We start from the raw sequence: 27613 nt of genomic DNA, 5'->3' as shown, positions 1-27613 counted from the left end.
TTAATTTATTACAAGATATTTTCTTTGGTAATTCATTTGTTATAATGTTTATCGTTTTGTTATCTTGGGACAGCTACATAGGCTTCCTTTGAGTATACACTACAGGACCTATGCAGGGGAGAGCACCCAATCCACCAATATATTGCCATATCTGATGATTGTGTGTTTTTTGTATTGTATGGGTCAAGATTTGTATTGCATTTTTTATGATGGAGATATATGTAAATACTCATATTTCAGAGTCCACCATGGCATTAACCCTGTGAACAAAGAATCGAAACGCATCAGTTTAAGGCCAGATAAGTTGGCATTTATTATTGCTTAATATATCATTCTCTAATGGTGGCTTGGTTATGTACATATTTGATCATCAGTTTTTGGTTTTAATTTGTTCTCTCAAACTATGCTTTTTAATAAGTAACAAATAAATCTGAAATGTTTTTAATGTGATATTGTTTATGCAAGTAAATCACTGGTGCCTATAAACTCCCATCCAGCTATTTTCTAGTTTCCTATTAGGGAGGTGGCACCACATAGCATACTGACTCTAAGATATACATATTGCACTTCCAGGTAGAACTAGGCATCCCCTGTTACTGTGACAATGCATTTCGAGGTATCCACCTTTCTGTCAAACCAATAAGAGCTGGGGAATGGAAAGCCTAAATGAGATTGTGCAACATAGAAGTTAGGCGCTAGGGAGGCAGAACAAGAGGAGAGAGGAAGCTCCAAAAGCTGACAGTCATTGCACCCTGCTCTGAGTGGATCAAGAACTGAGTGGTCATGTGAGCGCTTAGTTCTTGGGCTTAGAGCCAGTGGGGGGACAAATGCTACAGCATATAGGCGAGTATGCATGTTTGTTTTTCTAGATTCCCATGATGGTGGAGGATGGGGTGTGTCTGTGTTGGGAACTTTTTCATAGCTGCTTCATACAAGACTTAAATATTTTAATCCCCTCAGTACCGGAAATTCAGAGACATTATTACTGGGCATCGGACTGGGCATCTCGGCAGTGAAGATTTCTACAGGCTTCAGCTGCCTGCATAAAGTGCAGACATCCTTCATTACAGGCAAGTTTGCTTACCAAAGTGATGCAGACTTTTTTTGGGGGGAGTGGGGGGTAGGTTTAAAAGGGACACGAGTGTGACCCCTGCTGACACCAACAGTTAGGGGGGTACCCCTAGCCCTCCTGTAGGGGCCCCGGCCCCATAAGCTGCAGAGGGGGGCCCGGGCAGCTGACAAGCCTATCTGCAGCTGCAAAATTCCATTGTTAGCCTCCTGTCATTCAATCGTTAGCCTCCTCTCATTCAATCACCCAGCGGCTCAGTGTTCTGAATGTTAGAGGTGCTCCTGCTTTGCTCCACAAGTTTGACACTTTCAAGTTTCCTTCTGTTTACATTTGATTGCAACTTTGTTTCTTTCCTCTCCCCCAGACTTCTGATCCCTTTCTGTTCATTGCTACAAACCTCTTTTTCCTTATACAACTTGATCCCCCCACAGTCATCACCTGTTCCCGCTGCAAATCTATCTATCTTTTATTCAACTATTTATTTATTGAATGTGTCTTATTTCCTATCACCTACAGCTCAAATCTAGCATGATTAGAAGATTCCTAATTGCATTCACAATTCCTGCTCAGTCCCGTTCCCTTACCTATAATAACCTTTAGGACCAGTTAACACTACATGCACTTCAGTAGCTTTTTTTCTGCATCCAAAATGCACAGAAAGTAGGTGATATGGTTGTCAATATCATAGTTCACATCAGCGTTTGCAGTTCCAGTACGTTCCAGTTGCAGAAAAAAAGTAGAACAGGCTGAAATTTTTCTGCATAGAACTGTACTGTAACACGGTAAAACGCATCAAAAACACACCAGAATGCACTGGAATGCACATATCCCTAATTGGATTGAAAAGGAAAAAGAGCAAAATATGAACTGGAAAAATGCATCGGAATGCACATGCAAAAAAAGCATCTAGAATACATCTAGACTGTGTTTCTATAGCGTGAACCGGCCCCTAGGACTTGTTCACACCATTTGTGGTGCAGAAATGCATGCAAGAGCATGCATTTTCCTGCACAGCAAAGAAACGCAATGCCCCTTGCAGATGTGTGCAGGTACCATGAATACTTAATTGCACCTCCGCACATCTAGTAAACACAGATGCATTCACAGCCACCAAAAAGCATGGCACCACACTACTGTGCGGTTAGGGGCAACACACTTTTAAAATAATATGCCTGCAGTATTTTTGCATGTTCCCACACATTAGGCAGCCCATTGAAATTAATGAGCTGAGGGAAAAAAAAAAGTCAAAATGCCACATTCACACAGGTCCTCTGGCCTGTACAGCATGAATGATTGGGTTGTTCATGTGGCTGGAGACACCTGTTACGCTATGGGGACACAGCAGTTATATGAACACGTTTTAATCTGACAGGTGTGCAGGTGTGGGGAAGTGGCCCTGAATGCTCACTGTATGTATACCTGCACCCACATGCCTGTCAAATTAGGACCTGCAGTATTTCTATAGTGTAACATAGGTTGTCTGCAAACAGCTCCAAGCGCCTCCAGCCACATAAACAAACCACTGATTCACACTCTACAGAACACAGCACCCATGTGAATGAGCCCCAAGACCTCAATTACACACAGAGCTTTATTTATAAACTCAGTACTGTTTTAGCATTTAGATTTAACAGGAATTTTGTTGGGATTGTGTACATTAATAGCGTGTTTAGTGTATTTTTACAATAAATATAATTTTGATATTTTCTCTGGCGGTGGGGGGGCTGTCAGGTAGACTGTATGGAGCCCCATGATATCTAACAGCAGCCCTGCCAACAGTACCAGGAATTCTGCCCATGAAATCTGTCATTGTGGCTGAAAATGATTTACCAGAAAGAAGACAGGAAGCTGTGTGACCGACAGGCCAGAAGAATAGCCACTGAAGGCAGGGAGTCACAGTGGGGGCAACAATCAGAAGAAAGAGAATAAAGTTATAAATAAACTACCACTACCAATGGAACTAATTACCAAGTCTTAAATAGCAAGTCCATCTGACCCTTTTTCCATGTGTTTAAGGTATGCCGTACTCTTGAATATCGCCCACTCAGAGAGGTAATAACGAACAATGCAGCAGGAGTATAGGGGAGGGAGGGTGAAGCACTTGTGGGCTGCAGTAACCCAGGTAGTGCGGTAACAGATGCTATATTGTGACCATAGGCAAGAAATTTTGCCTGGTCAGTTCTACCTTGAAATGGGAAGAGACAGGGCATAAACCTGCAGTAATCTTTTTAAAAACGAGGCATTACAGGCTCAGTATGTGTTTGGGCCATACAGGCGCGGCAGGTGCCATGTGAGCAAAATAAGTGCAGGTGCTGTAGGCGCAGTTACAGGCGAGCTACTGGACACAATGGCCCTGAAAACCAACCGTCAGACTTACCGGTAATGGCATTTCTACTAACCTTCCAGGAAGGCACACCTGAGAGATGAGGGGCTCCTCTTTACAGGAAACACAATCAATTTACAGCTGTTATAAGTCCCCTCCCTTTCCCTTCAGTTTATAATAAAGGAACTACCAAAACCGGTCCACAAGAGGAATCATTATACATAGGCACTCAACGATTACTACTTTCATGAGTTTCCTCTCCTCCCTTACTAGGTTGGGAAATAGGCCTGCCATCCTGGAAGGTTTGTAGAAATGCCATTACAGGTAAGTCTAATGGTTGTTTTTCTCCTATCGCCTTCCAGGGCGGCACACCTGAGAGGATAATCAAGTAACTGCAGGCCTACCCTACGGTGGGACCACAGCCTGTAGCACCTTCTGGCTGAAGGTTAAGTCTTGCTGTGACAGCACTTCAATCCGGTAATGTTTCAAGAGGGTGTCTTGATTGGACCAGGTGGCTGCACTGCGAATCTGTTCACAGGAGGTATCAGCTTTTTTCAACCAAGATGTGGTCATAGCCCTGGTTGAATGAACTTTTACCTTTTCTGGTACAGGGATCCCTGAAGTCTCATAAGCTAAGGCAATAGCTACCTGGAGACCGAAGCCTTAGAGGTTTGAAGTCTCTTCCTTGGTCCACCATAAGAAATTAAGAGATGGTCGGACCTCCTAAAATCTTTGGCCCTATGCAAATAAGTGAGGAGACATCTCTGCACGTCAAGACAGTGGAATTTCTCTTTGTTTGCTTTCCTGGGATTATCACAGAAGGAAGGCAAATGTATTTCCTGTGTTCTATTAGATAAGGAAGCTACCTTGGGCAGGTACATTGGGTCTGCCCTAAGGGTGACCCTATTTGACAGGATCAACAAAAAGGGTTCTTTGACCAACAAATTCTATAGGTCTACAACTCTTCTGGCTATAGTGATAGCCAACAAAAAAGATAATTATCACGTCAAAAACTTAAAGGGGATCTCCTCTATTGGTTCAAAAAGGTGCTTTGATAAGTGTTCTAGCACTCTGGTCAGATCCCACGGCGGAAACCTCTCTTTTGTGGCTGGGGTAATTCTCTCCCTGGCCACCAAGAAACTCCTAACTAAAGGTTCTCTAGCGTCAAGAAAAAAAAACTGAAAGTGCAGCAATTTGTACTCAAAGGGTGCTAACTGCCACCCCTCTTTCAACACTATCCTGGAGAAGTTCCAGGATCATTGGAATAGAGGTATAAGATACCTGATTCCGTTTGCACCAAGAACAAAAGATTTTCCATACTTTTGAGTAAATTTTCCTAGTTACAGGCTTTCTGCTTAGGAGGAAGGCGTCTATAACTCTGTCCGAGCAACTTTTACTCTTTAGGATCTGCCGCTCACTAGCCAGTCTGTCAATTGAAAGAATTACAGCTTGGGGTGAAGCACCAGGTCCTAAAGAATATGATCTGGCAGATCAGAAGCCTCCAAGGAGGTGCCACTGAGAGGACTTTTAGGGTCACGAACCATGTGCTCCTTGGCCACCAAGGTGCAATCAGGATGAGGTGGCCGACAACTGGCTGAGCTTCGGAATCAACGTCAAAGGGGGGGTGAGCCTGAACTGCCAGATCTGCGTCAAGGCCCTCCGACTGACTCTCTCGGGATATCAAGAAAAATCTCCTTACCTTCCTGTTCCTGCCATGGACAAAAAGGTCTATTTCTGGGTTGCCGAACCGTTGAACCAAGGTCTGAAAGTGTAGTGGTTCCTCCTGCGCTAAATGAACTCTGCCTGACACAGCTGCTAGCACCCAAACCCTTTACCTTAAAAGATTGCATACCATGAATATTGTACATATGGTGCAGTGCTAAAATACTAAAACAATATTGAATAATAATACAATATTAGTGCAACTAGAAAAGATCCTAAAGGATCTAAAATAAAGTGCAAAATATAAAGTGCAACTGAGTGAATAAATCCAATGGGTAACAAATACAGACCCTATATAAAGTGAAAAAACAAACACCCCAATCCCAGAAATTGGGATAATACACACACCAACTGTGCCAACAAAGTGAATCCCAATAATGGGATAATAAAGTGACCAGTGCTTATTCACAATACACACAGTGACAAAATAATCTAAAAAATATTCAAGAGCAATATATATGTGCAGTGAGACAATAATAAATATATGCAGTGTAAAAAATCAAATGCTGTGGACAGATCAAAAGATCACATACAATAAAGCAGCAAATGTCCAATCAAGTCCAATAAAGTGCTGTAGGAATCCTCCACACAAAAAGTGCTGCACTACTTTTAAGGAACTGGTGCCGTGTGGCGTGCACTCCAAACAAATCCTAAAAACGGCTAAAATGCCCGCTCACCTCCATTAAGTGAACCACCAGGATCCTAAGTTATAGATCTCCTCAAATAGCCAACCTCCACACACAGGGTTCCACATATACCTTATGAGTAATCCCCTTCCTGGATTGGTAGGCAGATGGCCTTACTGTCTCCAACTTACTCAGTAAGACTTTGCACAGCTCTCAATAAGATCATGCGTGGCTCATAAGAGAAGAGAGAAATACTTCCATAGTGCAATAATGCTTTAATATAGGGAATCACAAAACGCCAGTATATACACTCACATTTATGCAGTATTAGTTAGGCATTCCACCACATATCCTGGGTGTACTCACATGTATCCTGGGTGTACCAAGATGGCTGCTGCCGTAATGACGCGTTGCGTCACATATCCCACGTGACTTCTTCAGGATAACACTATTGGTGGCTGCTGTTCTCTTTATATATGCTACTTGGATACCAATTAGCCAATCAGCGGATCACCTGCGGCCATTTTGTTGCTACAACCATCTTGGTACACCCAGGATACATGTGAATACACCCAGAATATGTGGTGGAATGCCTAACTAATACTGCATAAATGTGAGTGTATATACTGGCGTTTTTGATTTCCTATGTTAAAAAAGCATTATTGCACCTGGATTTGGATGAAGACTGGGAAATCGCCCTGTTCAAAGGACCTTGGCTTCCCCCAGGTGTGAACACCCTACCCCCGGGAGCTTGCATCTTTGACTTTTAGGGGGTCCCACCCACCATTCTAGTGAGAATTTTACCTGTGGAGTGAGGACCAGCTTTTTGTCTAGGGATTCTTTCTTCATGTCTAACCCTGGGCCGAACAGCAGGGAGCCTTCAAAGGTAAGACCACATAGGTTTACCTTTCGAAGTGAAGTCACCTTCCCATGCTTTAACCCAGATAGCCCTTCTGGCTGAAATAATGTGTGGCTGTTTTGGCTGAGACTTTAATGGCTTCGACTGCAGCATCCACCAGGTAGGCTACTGCCTTCCCTATCACTGAGAGGGAATCTAGCACTTCATTTGACTTTGCAGCCCCCTGCGACAGGTGTTTGGTCAGTCTTTCCATTCAAAAGTCTGTATTTTTGGCAATGCAGGTTGCTGCCAGCGCTGGGGCACTGGCAGATGTGTTAGCATCCCATGCCTTCCTTAGGAGGGATTCAGACCTTCGGTCCATCAAATGCTTAATGTTCCCTGAATCCTCAAAGAGATCAGACCTCTTGGTAACTTGCAACATCGCAGCATCCAACCTGGGAAGCTTAAAGAATCTATCGATTTTTCTCCTCCTCTTTAAAGAAGAACCTTCTTTTCCAAGTCTTGGGTCTGACCATTCTTCTTTCAGGATCCTTTCATTCCTGTAGGATTAAATCCTTTAAGGATTGGTGGAAGAGGAGCACCCTAGCATGGGCCTTAACTAGGCCCCTATACATTTTGTCCTGTACCGAGTTCTCTCTGGGGGTTTCTGAGATTTCTTTGGTGGCGTAAACAGCCTGAAGAAGCCCTCCCAGGTCTTCCAGCAGAAAGAGGTGCCTGCCTCCTCACCTGCCTTACTATCCAGATCTAGATCCACCTCATCCCCTGAGCTGTGGTCTGATTTAGGCTGACTATCCAGCTTTCCCTTACTCTCCTCTCCATCCCTGGCCTGGGCTGGAGGAAGCATCTGGGAAGACGGGAGGAATAAACTTGGGCCCCCTCTGGAATTAAGGCTTTCCTGTGAGGATGGGCCTTCTTTAGGGGTTAACTCCTCTGGGGATGGTCCTGCGGCTGTGCCACAGAGGTTCGAAAAGACTGGATGGTGGCTACCATCTCCACTTGCACAAATGCTAGGAAATCGTTCACTAAGCCTAAAGCCTCTTTCCATGCCAGCTTGTTAATGCATCTATAGCAAAATGGTTTAGGATAGGAGCTGGCTAGCTTCTCCCCACTATATCCACATTTCCTAGAGGAGCTAGAACCCACGGGTACAGAAGGAGGTCTATCAGGGGCTTCCTGGGTTCCGCTCAGGGATTCTGAAATAATCCTATTCGCCTCCGGCTGCCAGGCTTTAACATATAGTTAATTAGGGGAGGGGGGGATTGGGGTACCCACCCAGTCTGACAAGGCTGACCAGACATGGTCCATCTGGGCCCCCTCTATCCTCCTAGCACTCCCCCTCAAGAAAGGCACTCACTGAGTCCTGACTTGGACTTGCCCGCAGTCACCAGTGCTGCAATCCCTTCCTCCTTCTCCATGAGGTGGTTCGCCCGGTCTCCGCTGCAAAAGCCATGTGTGCCATCCTAGGATGATCTGCTGACCACTCTCAGTCGACCTACTGTCCTCACTCCCCGGCATCCTCTGGCGTCTCTCAGCCCTCATGCAGTGTTCGTAGCCTAGTGGGGTTTGGCGTGCATGCCTCCTCTTCCAGTTCCTCTGCAAGTTGGTGGGTACTGAAGACCATGTGGGGAAAAAAAGGTGACAGCAGCCGGGCAGCATTTTTGCACACTACAGCACGGTTCACACTACCCTGTTACCGGAGCGCTGGTGCCAAGTGGCGACCTGTGAGAAGGAACAAGCCTGCAGGTTAGTTCAGCCCTCCCGGGCATCCCTTTGCTTGCCTCACAGGGTTACTATGCGACCCTCTCTGGTCTTCTGATAACAGAAAACAACAAACGTTCCGATGTAGGAAGAAACACAATCAATACTGGAGAGCAAGGTGAAGGGAAGGGACTTATAACAGCTGTAAATTGATTGTGTTTCCTGTAGGGAGGAACCCCTCATCTCTCAGGTGTGCCATCCTGGAAGGTGATAGGAGAAAGTAAAATTAACCCCGGTACTCCTGTCTCCCCGGTATTAGCACTGGAAGGATGACTGGCAGCTCCCACACATCTTGGAAGGGGATAGAGAATGAAGTCACCCTGGACAGTATGTTTAAAGGGCTTCTGCCATGTACTCCCCAAAAGAGATTCAGTGGGCAGCACTAAAAAGAGATATACCCGTTCTTGAATTTGTCTACTACAATGAGCATATCTTCCTCAAGGGTCTTCAAGAACAGGGCTCTATTGCAGGCAGGAACATGGCCCTGGATCCCAAAAGCAGCCTGTGGCTAACTCCACACACTGCACTATGTGACAAGGGGAGTGCCAAGTTCCAGTGCATAAAGGCAATGTTACAGACTGACCCGGCATCTTGCGTTTGGCTGTGTCCAGGTTCAGACCCACAAGGCTCTGCTGAGGAGACAATCCAGAAGCTGCACTAGATGCAATGGGCTATGGTGCAGCAGGAATCTTTATACAACAATCATCCAGGTGGAATTCCATCATTCAAATTGAAAAAGGTGGACTTGTCTCAATGGAGAGACAGGGTCCATCACCTAAGGACACTAGCAATCACTAGTGTCCAATCACCTGAAGGTAGCTGCAAATAAACCAGTTATAAGGACTAAGGACCATGTGTTCGATTAGAAAATGTACTTTTGTGCTATTTTTTTATCCAGTTTTAAGTGACTCAGCTACCAAGAATTAATGTCTTTCATTGGTTTAAAAAATGATCAGATATGTGCATTAAAAAAAAAAATATGCATGATCATAAGTGTAATTTCCTATACAAGATGACATGACTAATAATACAATTCTAATGCATTTGTCTAATGGGTGACATGTGTGATGATGGCAGCAACTACTGCAATGTAGACCGGGCCACTCCAACAATCTGAAGTACATATTCCTGATAATCCGTATCAATGTTAGAGCTTCAAATAAAATATTTTAAGCCTCTAACTAGGCTATGCAGGATAACAATTACAAACGTATAGCTAAAAGTAAATTGTTTTTACTATGTTCTATTTAAAGTTTAGGACAACATGAATCAAATCTAAACAAATACAAAAGAAATGTTTCAAATATGAAGGCAACAAGATTTACACTGAAACTAAATTATGGCTTATGTCCTTTCGCATTATGTGAATTTCCGATTTCTTAAATCTCCCCCAAGAAAAGAATTAGATACTCACGGGCATGTGCTAAGCTTAAAGCCCATAGTCGTAGGTAGGAAGCTGTGTTGGAAATACATCCCAGGCAATATTCTATGGTGTGGATGGCCTGATGCATAAATACCTCTGCCATATCAAACTGAAAAACAAAGATCAGCAACAATACAAAAACAATGAGTGAATAGTTACACATATATTTTTTCACATTACATCAGATATTAAGGATTTTACTTTTAAAGCTGAACTCCAGGAAACTGAAAAACTATTTCATATTACATCAGATATTAAGGCTTTTACCTTTAAAGCTGAAGCCCAGGGAACTGAAAAACTACCCTTACATTGGGGCTCGCCCTACACTGCCTGGGTTAAATGATCTTTTTTGCCTAGGGTACCACTATAAAGCATTTTTTTCTTACCTTATCCCGGTCCCCCCGAAGCCTCTTCTCTTTGGCACTCCACCCAGTCATTGCAGCTGTGACACATCACATACTATACAGGACCAACAGTCCATCTATGTAAGTGAGGACGTTAAGAGCCCGTCCACAGTCAAATTGCTGAAGAGAAGAAGATGTGAATGTCAGCTGCTGGGGGAGTGAAAGATTAGTTAAAGAAAGGTCCTTTTTACTGGTAACCTAGGCAAAAAACAACAATTTCACTCTTGCAGTGTGTGTGTGTGTGGGGGGGGGGGGGGTCCTATGTAAGGGTAATTTCTTTTCAATTCCCCAGAGTTCAGTTTTAACTGACTTTCCAGGTTTACCCTTCTCATAATCTATTTCAATCATTTTTACTGATTTTTTTTTCCAAAGAAAAGGAAAATACAACGGTAATACAGAGCAATACAGAAGTATAAGAGAAAAAAAGAAAAGAGTAGGTAAAAACACACAAGAATGTCCCCAATCCTCCCTGGCTATGCAAAGGAGGTGAAAGAGGGTCTCCTACGTTTTGTTTTTTTTTTAATGGCCACAAGGGCTGTTATACCAAAATTTTGGAAATCTTCAGACCCCTCCCCCCCCCCCCTAAAATGGTAGGATGGGTAGAGGAAATGCAATATTTGCAGATACTAGAGGAACTGACCGCAATGTTAAACGATCATAAAAAATTCTTTGAAGTATGGCCCCTGTGGAAATCCTTCTGTGCATCCTCTAAGTTGAGGAAATTGGTAGAGGTGGGCTATATTGGGAGGGTATGGGGGGGCGTTGGGTTACGTGCCCTTGAATGGGGGATGGGAGGAGTAGGGATGGGGGGGGGGGTAGAGAACTATATCCTCTCCCCTTCCTTTGGGGTTTATTCTATGTAGGGTGAGTGCTCTACGAAACATTACTATTTGAGAATTTAAAAAAAAAAAAAACTTTATTCAAGTTTAATAAAGCAGTACACATAGCAGTGGTACATCTTCGACAGTGAGAACAGCAGATTCAAAATACAAGGCGTATTAGGTTCGCATTACAAAACAGCAGGATATACACAGTACAATGTACCAGCACCTTCTTCACACATTCAAAAGATGGACAGTAACTCTGTTCCTATCCCTGTCTCAGCAGTGGGGGATATGCTCAGGAGAAATGACCCACGTATAGGTTACAGTGCATCCAGTAAAAGGAAGAATTAATAGAGAGGGTGAGGGCAGGGGGAAGGGATAGAAAGAAGAAGGGGAAAAGCATTAAGGGAGAAGGGGTGGAAGAGGAGGAGGAGGGCAGGGGACAGAGGACAGGAGGTGGAGGAGATAATATGAAGGAGAAGGAGGAAAAGGAGTAAGGCCTCAATAAACCAGAAGCAGGTGTCATGTCGGATTAACAGGTGGCAGAGAATACCCTTTAAAAGCCAGGTAGTCAGTAACTTTTACAGAGATAGCTGTCCTGCCTTCACCCAAGCTGCCATTTCTTATTGAACCTATTGGGACAATTCCGGTCCAGGTACATCAGTTTATACAAGGGCAGGGTGGCATTAACCAAAGATTTCCATTGTTGTCGGGAGATGAGGCTTTTTCCATCGGAGTAAGAACTCCTTCCTAGCATAAAATGCCGTGTAAAAGACAGAGCTTTTAGCTTGAGGGGACTCTATGTTGTCATAGATCCCTAACAGCAATTGGATTGGATTACAAGAGATCCGCAGTTTACCAATCGTGTTAATATCCTCTACCACTCAATTCCAGAACTCCTGCACCCGTGGGCATGCCCACACCATATGCAAAAATGTACCTGGTTCCGAGGAGCATTTAGGGCAAAGAGGGTCCCTAGAGTCATATATTCTCGACAAGGGGACAGGTGAGAAATATTATTATTATACAGTATTTATATAGCACCAAAAAGTTTGCTCAGTGCTGTACATTATAGTGGGAGACAGTACATGAGAGAATACAGTAACAATACAATACACGAGGGGTTTGAGGGGCCTGCTCCTTGGAGCTTACAATCTAGGAGGGAGGGGATAGTGGTACAGGAGGAAATGGCTGTGGGGGATGGAGTGGTAGGAGGAGTGGAGGAGATCGGCAGTTAGGTGAGGGCAGGGTAGGCTTCCCTGAAGAGATGGGTTTTCAGGGTGTGCCTAAAGGTGAGGAGGGTAGGTGACAGTCTGATGGATTGGGGTAGTAACTTCCAAAGGATGGAGGAAGACCTGGAGAAGTCCTGGAGTCGGGCATGGGAGGAGGGGACCAGGGAGCTAGAGAGTAGGAGGTCTTGTGAGGAGCGAAGAGTACGTGTAGGGTGGTATTTGGATATCAGGTCGGTGAGGTAGTTTGGGGCAGTATTATGAATAGCTTTGTACGTCAATGGTTAGAAGTTTGAATTTTATGCATTGGGCAATCGGAAGCCAGTGTAGGGAATGATAGAGGGGGGTGGCGGATACAGAGCGGTTGGTAAGGTGGATAAGTCTGGCCGCAGAGTTCAGGATAGACTGAAGCTGGGATAGTCTGTGATGAGGTAAGCCAGTGAGGAGGGAGTTGCAGTAGTCGAGTCGTGAGATAATAAGGGAGTGAATGAGTGGTTTATTAGTGTCTGGGGTTAGGAATGAACATATTTTGGAGATGTTGCGGAGGTGGAGCCTGCATTAATTTGCCAGCGATTGGACATGGGGCTGGAAGGACAGATTGGAGTCTAGAGTGACACCTAGAACTTTGGCTTGCGGGGTGGGACTGATGATGGCGTTATTGGTCGTGATGGAGAGGTGGGGGGGGGGGAGGCAGGCTGGGGGGAAAACTAGGAGCTCGGTTTTGGAAAGGTTTAGTTTGAGGAAGTGGAGTGGCATCCAATCTGATATGTCGTTCAGCAGGCGGGTGATTCGGGCAGAGAATGAAGGGGTGAGGCGAGGTGTAGAGAGGTAGATTTGCGTGTCGTCGGCGTAGAGGTGAAGCCGTGGGAGTGTATCAGTTAGCCAAGGGAGGAGGTGTAGATGGAGAAGAGAAGGGGCCCGAGCACAAGGCCTTGGGGGACCCCAACAGAGAGGGGGAGGTGGCAGCGTTATAGGTAACACTGAAGGAGCGCTGGGATAGATAGGAGGAGAGCCAGGAGAGAGCAGAGTCTCTGAGGCCAAGGGAGTATAGTTTTTTTAAGGAGAAGGGGGTGGTCAACTGTGTCGAAGGCCGTGGAGAGGTCGAGGAGAAGGAGCACTGAGTAGTGGCCATTAGCTTTGGCCATTAGCAGGTCGTTGGTGAGTTTGAGTAGGGCGGTTTCGGTGGAGTGTAGGGGACGGAACCCAGACTGTAGGGGATCAAGGTTGTTGTCGTTGAGGTGGGAGCTTAGGCGATTATAGACTAAGCGCTCGAGGAGTTTGGATGTAAATGGCAGCAGGGAGATGGGTCTAAGGTTGTTCAGGTCGGTGGGGTCCAAGGAGGGTTTTTTTGAGTATGGGAGTGATGTGCGCGTGCTTTAGGGGGGAAGGGAATGTACCAGTAGAGAGGGAGAGATTGAAGATGTGAGTGAGGGAGCGTAGGATGGAGGAGGAGGGTGACTGTAGAAGTTGTGTGGGGACAGGGTCAAGGGGGCAGATGGTGAGGCGGGATTCGGAGAAGACCTTAGTGACCTCTTCAGTGGTAGCAAGGTCGAAAAAGTGGAGTGTTGGGGGGGTTTTAGTGTGCGGGATGTTAGGTGTGGTGGGGGTCTGGGCAGTTGCGAGGTCAGAGGAGGGGAGTGTTGAGGGGGTTATCATGGGAGGGAGGCTAGGTGGGGTGGAAGTCTGAACATTGGCGATGTCCCTACGAATTGCGTCGATCTTGTTTTGGAAGTGGTTGGCAATCTCGTGGGCAGTGAGTGAGGTACTGGGTGGAGGGGGGGGAGAGAGTAGGGAGTTAAAAGTAGACGAGAGCCGGCGAGGACTGGAGGAGAGGTTATTGATGAGGGTTATGAAGTAGGCTTGTTTGGCATCGTGGAGGGAGGAGGTGTAGGTGAGGAAGGCAGATTTTTATATGGTGAATACTTGTTGGGATCTGGTTTTGCGCCATAGTCGCTCCAGCGCACGACTGCGTCATTTAAGATTTTTGGTGTGGTCGTTCTGCCAGGCTTGAAACGGTCGGGGTCTAATGCTACGTGTGGTTAGGGGTGCTAAGGAGTCTAGGGCGGCTGACAGCTAGTTGTTATAAGCAGTAGTGGCCAGGTCAGGGCAGGACAGTGTAAGGATACTGTCGTAGAGTCGGTCAGCTGCAGAGTGGAGAAGGGCAGAGTTCAGGTTGCGGAGGTTACGACTGGTGATGGTTTGACGTTTGGGGGGGGAGGTGTTTGAGGACCGGGAGACGGAGAATGTAATGAGGTTGTGGTCAGAGAGAGGGAAAGGGGCGTTTTTGAGGTAGTGGGGGGTGCAGAGATGGGAAAAACAAGGTCCAGGGTGTTCCCGCCGGAGAGGGTTGAGGACTGTGTACACTGTGTGAGCGCAAAAGAAGAGGTTAGGTGGAGGAGTTGGTATGTAGCCGTGTTATTGACGTTGATAGTGATATTGAAGTCTCCAAGGATGATGGAGGGTAGCTCTGAGGAGAGGAAGAAGGGTAACCAGGCGGAGAAATCGTCGAGGAAGCGGGATATGGGTCCAGGAGGCCGATTGATTACTGCAATCCTCAGAGGGGTAGGAGAGAATAGCCGGATTCAGTGGGCCTCAAAGGAGGAGAAGGATAGAGAGGGGGTTTGGGAGGACTTGGAAGGTGCTCAGTGGTGACAAGAGCATGCCGACCCCCACCACCTCTACGACCGCTGGGTCTGGGTGAATGGGTCCAGACGAGACCGCCATAGGAGAGTGCCGCAGGGGAGGTGGAGTCAGTGGCTTGGATCTACGTTTCGGTGATCGCTAAGAGGTTGAGGGAGCAGGAGATAATGAGGTCATGGATGGCGGTGAGCTTGTTGCAAACCGATCGGGCGTTCAGGAGTGCACACGAGAATGGAGGGGTGGGGAGCAAGGGGACAGGTATTAGGTTGAGGGGGTTGCGGCAGCTTGTGGAAGTAGGAGGGTGCCTAGTGGGTGAGTGAGGTGGTGAGGGACCAGGGTTCGGGGAGATGTCCCCGGCAATTAGGAGAAGGGTGAGAAAGGTGGCATGGGAGCGGGATGTGCAGGAGCGTGTGCGTCTGTCAGTGGTGGTGTGTGGGTCGGTGGGAGAGTAGAGTATTGGGAGGAGGTGGGGAGAACCGTGGTGGGGAGATGGAAGCAGTGAGGGTGCAATGTATAGTTGTTTTGGAGGAGAAGGGGGGTAGAGAGAGGAGATTTTGGGAATGGAGGAGAGGAGTATGAGGAGGAGTACAGGTGGCATTTTAGGAGGGTAAACGGAGTGGCGGACAGGTGAGGGAGGTGAAAGGTTTTTCAGGGCGCATTGTTGCGAATAGTCCGTCGTGCAGTGGAGTATCACGTTGAAGTAGCTTCTTGTAGCAGGAGTTCAAGTGATTAGGATCAGGGTGGGTAGGGATCAGTTCGGTAAGTTGTAGGTTGCAAGTTCCAGACTGTGTGAATCCCAGATTGGAGGGTTATGAGGGGGGTCGTCAGGTGGGCTGCAGGTCGGGGTAGGGTTGATCATCCGAAGGGCTTCAGGTCAGGGCCGGGTTGATCATCCAATGGGCACAAGAGGTCCGGGATGTTAGGCCTCACCGAGGCAGGGCAGTTCTCCGGGGGCAGGGTCGCTCGTCAGGTCTACTTCGTGGGTCGATAGAGGGGCCTTGGGTCAGGGTCGGGCCGCATCTTGGTAGGCTGTGGCAGGTGTCGCAACTCACGGGGGTAGGCAGGGGGGCCTAGGGTCCAGGTCAGGCCATGCCGTGGAAGGCTGAGTCAGGTCTCGCTGGCCGGGTTCAACTGTGGGTTCAGGAGGAGAAGGAGATGGGGACTGCAGGCTCATGGTTGCGGGGAGCGTGTCGTGGTGGGTCTTTTGGACTGTAGGCTTACTGCTGGGTGGATTGCCGAAGGAGCGTGCAGGGGTAGGCCGCTGTAGGCCTCGCCAGTCTGGGTGCTGTAGTTGCTTTGGAGGGGGGGGTCTGGGTGTCACCGCTCTACCCTCCAGGTGCGGGTGAGGTTGGGGGGGGGGGGGTCGTCACTGCTCACCTTCAGTCGTTTATGGTGCAGTGGGAGAGTGGTGGGCGGCTGGGTCCTCTGCTGCAGGCCGCGGTCTTGGATGGAGTAGGCCGCGGCTTGGTAGGAGTGGGCCGCGGCTGGCCCTGCTAGGACAGGCGCTGTAGTGGACTGCCGGAGGCTCGGGAGTTGTCAGCATCCGCCCCCTGCTCTATGTAAAAACTTAATTGGAATTAATCTATCCTGTGCCGAGATCACCAATGGCATGGTATTCCCTCTTCCCAATCCTCATCAGCCAATGTAAAGATATAAGCTTACTGCGGGGAGTAAATTGATACTTTGGAGGTATCCAATTCCGCCAAAAGAGAGTATATGGCTGAGAGGGGTTTTTCGCCATTCCCTGACCTCAAAAGATCTTCTAAAGTAGGAACCTTGAGAATTAGAGGACGAGGGAACTGGGCCTCGAAGGTGTGTTGCAGTTGAACGAACCTAAAAAAGATCCGATCAGGAAGGCAATATCTCTGCTTGAGGTTGTCGAAAGTAAACAATCGTCCCAGGGAGACTATATCACCCAATGTTTTAATATTGTATCGAACCCACAATACAGGGTCTGGAATAGAACAGAAGTGTGATAAGTAAGCAGTAAACAGGGACCAGCTGTCCTTTACCATTTTTGACCTTACAGTTGCCCATACCTGAAGGTTTGCCTTCATAGGGAGGGGAATGTTAGAATTAGATCGTGGGCCATGATGCACCAGGTTCTGAAGCTCAGTGTATGAGCCAAGCAATGCCACCTCTAAGGTGGCTGCAGGGTTAGCCAGTTCTTCTGCAAACCACCAACGAGCCGTGACCAAGACCTCAGCCCAGAGAAGAGTACAAGGAGTTATAGTAGGAAGGAAAACAGCCGTTAATAGCCACCAGGTCAGTTAAATACAGGCAATTTCCAACTCTGATTCTAGCAATATTGGTAGTAGGTGTTTGCTCTTTAGACAATTAAGCCAAGAGCCTCCCATTTTTTTCACCCTGCTCAAAAGTGCGCTGTGATTGGGACAACTGTTGCTTTCCCGCTGCCTCCACTCGCAGGAGCAATACCTCCCGGTATGCTACCTGCATATCCTGGTAAGTAATAGGATTACAAGTAACCGTATACTGTGATTCAATTGCCTGGGCCTAGTTTTCCACACTCTCCAAATCAGCAGCTCATCAGGCTGCATAAATAGCAGACTGATAGCAACCCCTGACATAGGCCTTTAATGCATCATAAACAAATTTCAGGAGAAGTCTAACCTTCTTTCAGGGGCCAGTAGTCCTGTATCTGAGGGGAAACTGGGGGGCTCGACTTTCATCCAAGACCTAGAAGCGGGACAGCTGCCATATCTTCTCTGAAAGGGGGGGGGGGTCATAGTTTGTAAACTAGAAATCATAGGGGCATGATCAGAGACATCTCTAGGGAGCATAGAGACCTCTTAAACTTTGCATAGTAAGCTACTATTAACATATATTAGATCTATCCTAGACATAGTGTTAGTGGAGTGACAAGTGAAGGCTCTGACATCAGGGTATTTCCACCACCATACAACTCATATTTCGTAGAGAGGCTCACTTAGAGTGTGCGGAGTCCACAGCAGCATCAGGAGTAATCTCATCTAAAGATGGGCTTGGGAGTATATTGAAATCCCCTGCAATTATATTATCATCAAATAGCAGAACCAGAATGGCAGTCAAGGTACGGAGATATGATGCCGTGGACAGCGGGGGCACATAGAGACCTAAAATAAGCATGTCAATTGCATCAATGACTGCATGTACTAACACGTACCTTCCCTTGTGATCTAACTGAAGATCCAACAGGGTATAGCTAAGGGAGTTGTGGATTAATACACTGACCCCACGAGCATATGCTGATAAGTTGCATGGTAATAATGGCCCACCCAGGGTTTCTTTAAGCTCAAAACTCTACTGTCCACTAGGTGAGTTTCCTGAAGTATACACCGAGGAGGGTTGTACTTTTTGAGGTAAGTAAAGACTAGAGATCTCCTGATTTTAGCATTCAACACTTGTACATTCCAGGAGAGAAATCTCAACTCAACAGAATAGAAATGGTTCCAAATTCCCAGGGGAAGGTACGCTCCCAGCACAATAGATATACAGAGAGTAATCCCACTTGCAACCCAGTACCCATGTACAGGGATTAAAAAAAACCCTGCTGTTGAAGTTGAAAGCCACTGCTAAGAACATTCCCCAAACAACAAAACCCAACCCAGACCCTTCCTGCATCTCCATAGAAAACAAAAAAAAAACAAACAAAAAACTTGGATTGCTTAATACCCAAAACCAAACAATACAATAGGAACAATCCCTATTGGGGGGGGGGGGCAATATGTGAAAGATAGTGAAGATAAATGCACAAAACTGACAAGTTCAGTCCGCAAACAGTCCAGTAAGCAGCATGTGGAATAATGGGATCCACCATTAAGGCCATGGAGAAAACACTTAGTTTTTAGTAAGGGCACAAACTTAGGTACATAGGGACTGCCCTCCTCCCAAATCTAGGAGGGGACTTCAATATCCAGCTAACAAGGGGCTGAACATGCTCACAGATCTCTCCCATGGATAGGCAACATCATCAGTTGCTTGAAGGCTCGTATGGGCACAGGAGAGTATAAGGATCTGGCACAACAGATAAGCAGGCAGGATCCTCAGAAATAGGTCCAGGGCGAACATCCATAGCAGATCCAAGGGTAGAGTCCAGTCCAGAGATGATCCCCAGGCAGCTATAAAAATGAGAGATTTGCATAGGTAAATCATAGCTCCTGAGGACCAAACAGACCCCCGGGTAAAATACAAAAGGAGAGTGAAGTCCAGTGCATAATCTAGGCAAGCGTTGAAGGCACAATGAAGGCAGATATCGAGCAACTCAACCATGCAAGTGCAGCAGCCCCTGGCGTGAGCAGAAGTAAGTAAAAGTGCGGGCCATATCAGCGGGCAAAAGGCAGGGTATCAAGCCATTGTGAGACATCTTCAGGAGAGGTAAAATAGCACGTAGACTCACCATCCTCCACCCAGAGGTGAGCCAGGAATAGCATACTGCAGTTTAACCCTTGAGTGCGAAGTTGAGCCTTCACGTGGTCGAAGGTCCTCCGAAGCTTCCGAGTTTCCACCAAGTAATCGGGAAAAAGCATAGGTTTAACATTCTCATAATGCAGTGCCTCTAGTTTCCGCATCTCCCTCAGCACCATCTCTCTATCCCAAGTTGAGGAGACCAAAGATGAAGGTATATGGTGGAGCACCTGGTGGGCCCCTCACTGGTGGCATCCTATGAGCCCACTCTAATGCAAAAAAATAGGAGGAAAATGGCACTTGAGGGAGGAGCATTGCGCAGTAAGGGCTCTGTGAAGGCCACGGGATCTTGGCCTTCAGCCCCCTCCGGGAGCCCGGTTCCTGTTCTTGATGTCTTCTGCTTGGGATTCCACCTTGAGCTTGGGGGTATGCAGGAAGGACTGGTGTTCCTGAATGGAGTCCTCCAGGTCGCCAATGCACCTCTCCGCCTCTGTACGCCGGTCTCAGAACTTGTCTATGTCTCTCCTAATCAGCCCAATGTGTGTCTTCAGGAGGTCTATCTTAGCAGTGACCGTGGTTTGAGAGCCCGAGATGGCTTGCATAAGAGCAGTAAATTGATCTGGCTCCAACACCGTGGGGTCCCCTGCTTCAGTCTGGGTAGCCATGTTAGGACGGCCCGAGGTGTCTTTCCCTTTCACAGACGTGGACGGTTTAGAAGCAGAGAGCGGCTTATATCCGGTCCCAAAGCAACCTCTGGTCATGCCCCGAGATGCCGAGGTGTAGAACGTGTGACCTAGAAGGGTAGACCCCTATTAAAAAAAACAAAAAAAAAAAAACTGGATAAATGCAACAGGCTGGTGCGAAGCTTCGGTCATCCACGTTTGCTCAGGTCTCCATCTTGACCATGTCCCCCCACTATTTGAGATTTTAAGTATTAAGACAGGTTCTTTCATGTTATTAAATGCTGATTGAATTATACTATGTATAATGAAGAATTGAGGAACCAGCAACCTGAAAGATTAGGTGAATGTTTAATTTTGTTGGAACTCATTAATAAAAATTTTAAATAAAAAAAAAAAAAAAAAAAAGACTGTGCTGTGTGATCCATTCACATACAATATGTAATGAAGGTAGGTTCAGTAATATAAGGACTATCAAGCTGTGGAAAGCTAGATGTATATTTTTCATTACCTAAAACACCTTTGAGAAGAAATAGCGAAGGGGGAGTGAATGTATAAAAGAAAAAAAGACTAACATGACCAAGACATGATATAATACCTGTAAATATGTCTGCCGCATGGGGGAGTGGAGAAGTCTTAAATGCTTATGTAAACTGAAGAAAGCAGCCTGTGTAACCATACTACAATATAAAATTATAAGCACGAATTTCTTCAGTGATTGGCAATGAACAGAAAAACTGGATTTTTTCCTACTCATCGTAAAATCCCTTTCTCGGAGTTCATTGATGGACACAGTCTTTCTTCATGATCCATACCCAGAGTTTTATAGCCCCATGACAGGAATAGACCCTAGGCAGAAAAAAAACTCGGCACCTCCTATGGGCAGTCCTCTCTGGGTATAAAACCCACTCTCTGCTATTGGTCTCCAGTCAGTCCCAAGCAGTGTCAAAGGGGAAACTCCCAAGAGGGGTGGGTGCTGTGTCCATCAATGAACTCAGAGAAGAGGATTTTACAGTAACAAAAAATTCCATTTTCTCTTACGTTCATTGATGGACACAGCCTTTCTTCATGATCTATAACCAAACAGGGATGTCCCAAAGCAGTGCCTCAACGAGGGGTAGGCAAAGCAAAAGGCAAAAGAAGCAATCAGGCAAACATGCCAACTACCCAAGCAACCACAAAAGGAGGAAAACAAGGAAGCCGAAACAGCTGGCAAAACTGTGCAGCCAAAACACGCATCCGGAGATGCAAACACAACTATGGAAAAAAAAAAAATGTACCATAAAGTGCCTAGACGACTCGGCAGCCCCTTGCAATCCGAAGCACAGATGCCAGAAAGTACAGAAGGCACTAATCACTCCAGTGGAATGTGCCACAGCAGAGAAAAGAGGAGCCCATCCCCCCACTAGAGCACTCCCAAAAAAATATCTGCCAGATTAAAAGGAAAACTGTGACCGAGGAAGTCGCCAAGCCTTTTTGTGGGTCGTCCGAACATAAAAAGAAGATGACCACCACAGGAGGCTGCAGTGACATGGAACATACCAACTACTCGAGCCACCTCCAAGGAGTGCAGCGCAACCTCCATATTATGTGATGGCCAAAGACACAAAGAAAGCAGCAGCATGACGTCAGGCAAGAGAAAACTTGGCCCCTGACAGAAAGAAAGGACACAGGAGAGATCTACCTTGCTCCTGTGTAAAAGCAACTAGGAAGACTCACAAGGGAAAACCGCCAACTCAGACGCCCACCTCACAGCAGCAGAGGTGACCAGGAAGACAATGTCTGTAGAAAAAGAAAGCAAAAAAATTTCCCACATACTCTCCAAGGAAATACAGTTGTGACCAAAATTATTCAACCCCCAATGCTGTAAAGGGGTTTAGGGACTATAGTGTACATTTGGAATTGTATTCAGAATCAAATCCTACAAGGACGTTGTAACTACCCAAATGCAACTAAAATGACATCAATTGTTTATGTAATACAGTAGTAAATGGTTCTTATGTGGTTTCTTCATTGCCACAATTATTCAACCCCTTAAAGACTACCACTCTGAAGAACAGAGGTTCATACAGGTGCTTTCCATCAGGTATTGAAAACACCTGTGGATGTCACCGAGCAGCAATCAAGCATAATAAGCACCAATTAGGCAGCTTTAAAATGACTGTGATACTCAGCTCCTTCTAGACATTTACTGGTGTGGTTACAAACATGGTGAAGGCAAGAGAATGGTCCAGGAAGACAAGAGAAGAGGTGATTTCTCTTCACAGGAAGGGCAATGGCTATAAGAAGATTGCAAAGATGTTAAACATACCAAGAGACACCTTAGGAAGCATCATTCGCAAATTCAAGGCAAAGGGCACTGTTGAAACGCTACCTGGTCGTGGCAGAAAGAAGATGCTGACTTCGACTGCTGTGCGCTACCTGAAGCGTAGAGTGGAGAGAAGTCCCCGTGTGACTGCTGAGGAACTGAGAAAAGATTTGTCAGATGTGGGTACAGAAGTTTCAGCCCAGACAATAAGACGCACACTGCGTAATGAAGGCCTCCGTGCCAGAACTCCCAGGCGTACCCCCTTGCTGTCTCCAAAGAATAAGAAGAGTCGACTGCAGTATGCCAAAAGCCATGTGGACAAACCACAAAAGTTGTGGGATAGTGTTCTGTGGACTGATGAAACAAAATTAGAACTGTTTGGGCCCATGGATCAACGCTATGTTTGGAGGAGGAAGAACAAGGCCTATGATGAAAAGAACACCTTGCCTACTGTGAAGCATGGTGGAGGGTCAATCATGCTTTGGGGCTGTTTTGCTTCTGCAGGTACAGGGAAGCTTCAGCGTGTGCAAGGTACCATGAATTCTCTTCAGTACCAGGAGATATTGGATGGAAACGTGATGCAGTCCGTCACACACCTGAGGCTTGGGAGACGTTGGACCTTTCAACAGGACAATGATCCCAAGCATACCTCCAAGTCCACTAGAGCATGGTTGCAGAGGAAAGGCTGGAACATTTTGGAGTGGCCATCGCAGTCACCAGACTTAAATCCGATTGAGAACCTCTGGTGGGACTTAAAGAAAGCAGTTGCAGTGCGCAAGCCTAAGAATGTGACTGAACTGGAGGCCTTTGCCCATGAAGAATGGGCGAAGATACCCGTAGATCGCTGCAAGACACTTGTGTCAAGCTATGCTTCACGTTTAAAAGCTGTTATAACTGTAAAAGGATGCTGTACTAAGTACTAAGATTGAATGTCACTTGGGGGTTGAATAAAACTGATAATGCTGTGAGCACAGAAAAGACATTTGTGGTTATTTCATTATAACTGTTATGTTATATTTGTCTGACCTACAAGTGCCTCTTTAATGTAAATGTAAGCAAGATGACTGAATGATCAAAAGCAATGTCAAACTGGCCAAAACACTCAATTTCAGTGGGGGTTGAATAATTTTGGTCACAACTGTATATACTCACACCCACACTACAGTCAGGTCCATAAATATTGGGACATCGACACAATTCTAACGTTTTTGGCTCTATACACCACCACAATGGATTTGAAATGAAACGAACAACATGTGCTTTAACTGCAGACTGTCAGCTTTAATTTGAGGGTATTTACATCCAAATCAGGTGAACGGTGTAGGAATTACAACAGTTTGCATATTTGCCTCCCACTTCTTAAGGGACCAAAAGTAATGGGACAGAATAATAATCATAAATCAAACTTTTACTTTTTAATACTTGGTTGCAAATCCTTTGCAGTCAATTACAGCCTGAAGTTTGGAATGCATAGACATCACCAGACGCTGGGTTTCATTCCTGGTGATGCTCTGCCAGGCCTCTACTACAACTGTCTTCAGTTCCTGCTTGTTCTTGGGGCATTTTCCCTTCAGTTTTGTCTTCAGCAAGTGAAATGCATGCTCAATCGGATTCAGGCCAGGTGATTGACTTGGCCATTGCACAACATTCCACTTCTTTCCCTTAAAAAATCTCTTTGGTTGCTTTTGCAGTATGCTTTGGGTCATTGTCCATCTGCACTGTGAAGCAGTGTCCAATGAGTTCTGAAGCATTTGGATGAATATGAGCAGATAATATTGCCCGAAACACTTCAGAATTCATCCTGCTGCTTGTGTCAGCAGTCACATTATCAATAAATACAAGAGAACCAGTTCCATTGGCAGCCATACATGCCCACGCCATGACACTACCACCACCATGCTTCACTGATGAGGTGGTATGCTTAAGATCATGAGCACTTCCTTTCCTTCTCCATACTCTTCTCTTCCCATCACTCTGGTACAAGTTGATCTTGGTCTCATCTATCCATAGGATGTTGTTCCAGAACTGTGAAGGCTTTTTTAGATGTCGTTTGGCAAACTCGAATCTGGCCTTCCTGTTTTTGAGGCTCACCAATGGTTTACATCTTGTGGTGAACCCTCTGTATTCACTCTGGTGAAGTCTTCACTCAACATTAATATGCCGTCATGCTGTTCCATATCTTGAATACATCTATTTTCAAATGCTGTCCTTGCTGTAATATACCTGGAGTTGATTTCTGGAGAGAGCGTAGATAATGTAAGATTTGCCATAGTGTGAACAGTTCTGAGGAAGGCATCTCAAGGTGTTGCATAAAGTAGGATAAAGGGCATATGACCTTATGATTAAGGAAATGTCTTATACAATATAACCCTTTGAACCCTTCCCAAAACTTCTTAAGCTTAGAGAAACAGCTACAACTGGCCTCAAGCAAGTATCTGAGTTCTTAATCTTATACTATTAAAATATACATTTAGGTTTGCTTAGCTTTAGGTTGTCTCAACATTGCAAATGCCTGGTGAAACATACCATCTTCCAACATTGCAAATGCCTGGTGAAACATACCATTTTCCAAATATTCACATAATAGAGTTAAAAAACAGAGTCATGTAGTTAATAGGTGTTGAGACAGCCACAGGTCTTTGTTAGTGGATACTCCATGGACCTCAAAGACAAAATTCAGGTGGTTTCTGATATTTAATCTGAAAATATCAGGCTCAGGTAAAGTAAAGCTTTCATGAATGAAAGTATAACTAATAATACTACTTTTAAACACTAAATCCGAAGATCCTTGCCCAAGTCAACTTTTTAAAGTAAATCTGGCTTTACAGTACTCTCAGTCTTTAGGCCAGTCACATATTTTGGGGACCCAAACAAAAAATAAAATTAGCCCAGAGATCGGTTTTACCAAGCAAGCTGACCATAATAAATGACAAAATAACATACATTATGTAAAGATATATACTTTCAATTTACAGTGGGGATCGAAAATTTGGGCACCCCAGCTAAAAATTTGTATTAATGTGCATAAAGAAGCCAAGGAAAGATGGAAATATCTCCAAAAGGCATCAAATTACAGATTAGACATTCTTATAATATGTCAAAAGTTAGATTTTATTTCCATCATTTACACTTTCAAAATAACAGAAAACAAAAAAATGGCGTCTGCAAAGGTTTGGGCACCCTGCAGAGTTACTATCTTGTACTGCCCCCTTTGGCAAGTATCACAGCTTGTAAACGCTTTTTGTAGCCAGCCAAGAGTCTTTCAATTCTTGTTTGAGGTATCTTTGCCCATTCTTCCTTACAAAAGTCTTCCAGTTCTTTGAGATTTCTGGGCTGTCTGTCACGCACTGCTCTTTTAAGGTCTATCCATAGATTTTCAATTATGTTGAGGTCAGGAGATTGTGAAGGCCATGGTAAAACCTTCAGTTTACGCCTTTTGATGTAATCCCCCGTGGATTTCGAGGTGTGTTTAGGATCATTATCCATTTGTAGAAGCCATCCTCTCTTTAACTTCAGCTTTTTCACAGATGGCATCAAGTTACCATCCAAAATTTGCTGAAATTTTATTGAATCCATTTTGCCTTCTACTCGTGAGATGTTCCCTGTGCCACTGGCTGCAGCACAACCCCAAAGCATGATTGATCCAACCCCATGCTTAACAGTTGGACAGAGGTTCTTTTCATTAAATTCTGTGCCCCTTCTTCTCCAAACGTACCTTTGCTCATTCCGGCCAAAAAGTTCAATTTTAACCTCATCGGTCCACAGAACTTGTTTCCAAAATGCATCAGGCTTGTCTATATGTTCATTTGCAAAGTTCAAACGATGATTTTTGTGGTGAGGACGTAGAAGAAGAGGTTTTCTTCTGATGACTCTTCCATGAAGACCATGTTTGTACAAGTATCTCTTTATAGTGGAATAGTGTACCACAACTCCAGTGTCTGCCAGATCTTTCTGGAGGGATCGTGCAGTCAAACGTGGGTTTTGAATTGTTTTTCTCACAATCCTGCGAGCTGTTCTGTCTGATATTTTTCTTGGTCTTCCAGATCTTGCTTTAACTTCCACTGTTCCTGATGACTGAATTCCTGATTTCTTAATTACATTCCGAACAGAGGATATTGACATCTGAAAACGCTTTGCTATCTTCTTATAGCCTTCTCCAGCTTTGTGAGCGTCAACTATTTTCAGTTACAGTTTTCTAGACAACTGCTTAGAAGAACCTATGGTGCTGATTGTTGGGGCAAGGTCAGATGAGTCTGGGCATTTAAAACCTTTGAGATTGACATCACCTGGTCTTCCCAGACGATGATTGAGAACAATCCATGACACTGGCAGGTCTCAGCTTGGCAAAGGGGGCAGTGCATGCTATAAATTCTGCAGGGTGCCCAAACTTTTGCAGACGCCATTTTTTTGTTTTCTGTTATTTTGAAAGTGTAAATGATGGAAATAAAATCTAACTTTTGTTGACATATTATAAGAATGTCTAATCTGTAATTTGATGCCTTTTGGAGATTTTTCCATCTTTCCTTGGCTTCTTTATGCACATTAATACAAATTTTTAGCTGGGGTGCCCAAACTTTCGATCCCCACTGTAATATTGGGATAAATCAGGCATGTTCCCACCTCCTCTTTTTCTCTGTCCCTCTGAACCTCACGGCCTGTATGGTCTTCCCCTTCTTCCAAGTCATGTGACTGAAGCAAAGACAACTCTTCTTCACTGCCTCGACGAACTAACGTGTATCCCTTCTACAGACAGAATAAGCATTAACAATAAAAAGAAGCATGAATATGCAGATAGTCAAATCTGTGTCAAATGTATACACAAGCATACAAAAACTGTGTATATACACTACTGTGCAAACCTTTTAGGCAGGTGTGGGAAAAAATGCTTAAAAATAAGAATGCTTTCAGAAATAGAAGTGTTAAAATGGAAGTAAAGTCTGACAATAAAAAAAAAACCTTCCCTCTGTAAGGTAAAGCGGAGTTCCACCCAATTTGTTAAGTTGTGCCCTTCTGCATTGCTGATCACAGTGCCAGTAAGGTTTGGAATGGTTTTTTTTTTCCCAAAGCATATGACCTTTTTTGTTCATTAAACAGGTTCACTTCTGCTGTGGTTTGGCGCGGCAAGTTACTTCATATTCGGATGCCCGCTGACTCCTGGGATTTAAGTGTTATCAATCCCAGGTGTCAATGTGCAGCCTCCGCTTCTAGCATCGTGGTATTTCAAAACCGGAAACGATGCGATGACAGGCGAAGATAAGCGGATATGAGTGTGCCTCGCTTTTTTACGCACTGCGCATGCACAAAATTGGGAGGTACAAGCTGGGTAGCCAGCAACACCATATCC

The 27613-nt window shown here is 45.4% G+C and overlaps 1 protein-coding gene across 2 annotated transcripts in view; it reads right to left on the bottom strand.

Moving 5' to 3' along the window:
- The window catches only part of ATP6V0A2 (ATPase H+ transporting V0 subunit a2), a 118662-nt gene that overhangs the window by 10828 nt on the left and 80221 nt on the right, over positions 1-27613 (bottom strand). Inside the window, exons 17-18 of one of the 2 annotated variants that reach the window (XM_089653678.1) lie at positions 26890-27012; positions 9772-9889 (exon numbers count right to left, since the gene is read on the bottom strand). In XM_089653678.1, coding sequence (XP_089509804.1) covers positions 9772-9889; positions 26890-27012 — 241 coding nt within the window. The remainder of the gene's footprint in view (positions 1-9771; positions 9890-26889; positions 27013-27613) is intronic. The other variant, XM_089653679.1, reaches the window with a different exon arrangement.

This window comes from Staurois parvus, unplaced genomic scaffold (assembly GCF_062004578.1).
Source record: "Staurois parvus isolate SC_StPar_1 unplaced genomic scaffold, SC_StPar_1.0 ptg000719l, whole genome shotgun sequence".
Classification (NCBI taxonomy): domain Eukaryota; kingdom Metazoa; phylum Chordata; class Amphibia; order Anura; family Ranidae; genus Staurois; species Staurois parvus.
The sequence above is the reverse complement of the archived record's forward strand: the minus strand, read 5'-3'. Positions and strand labels throughout refer to the sequence as shown.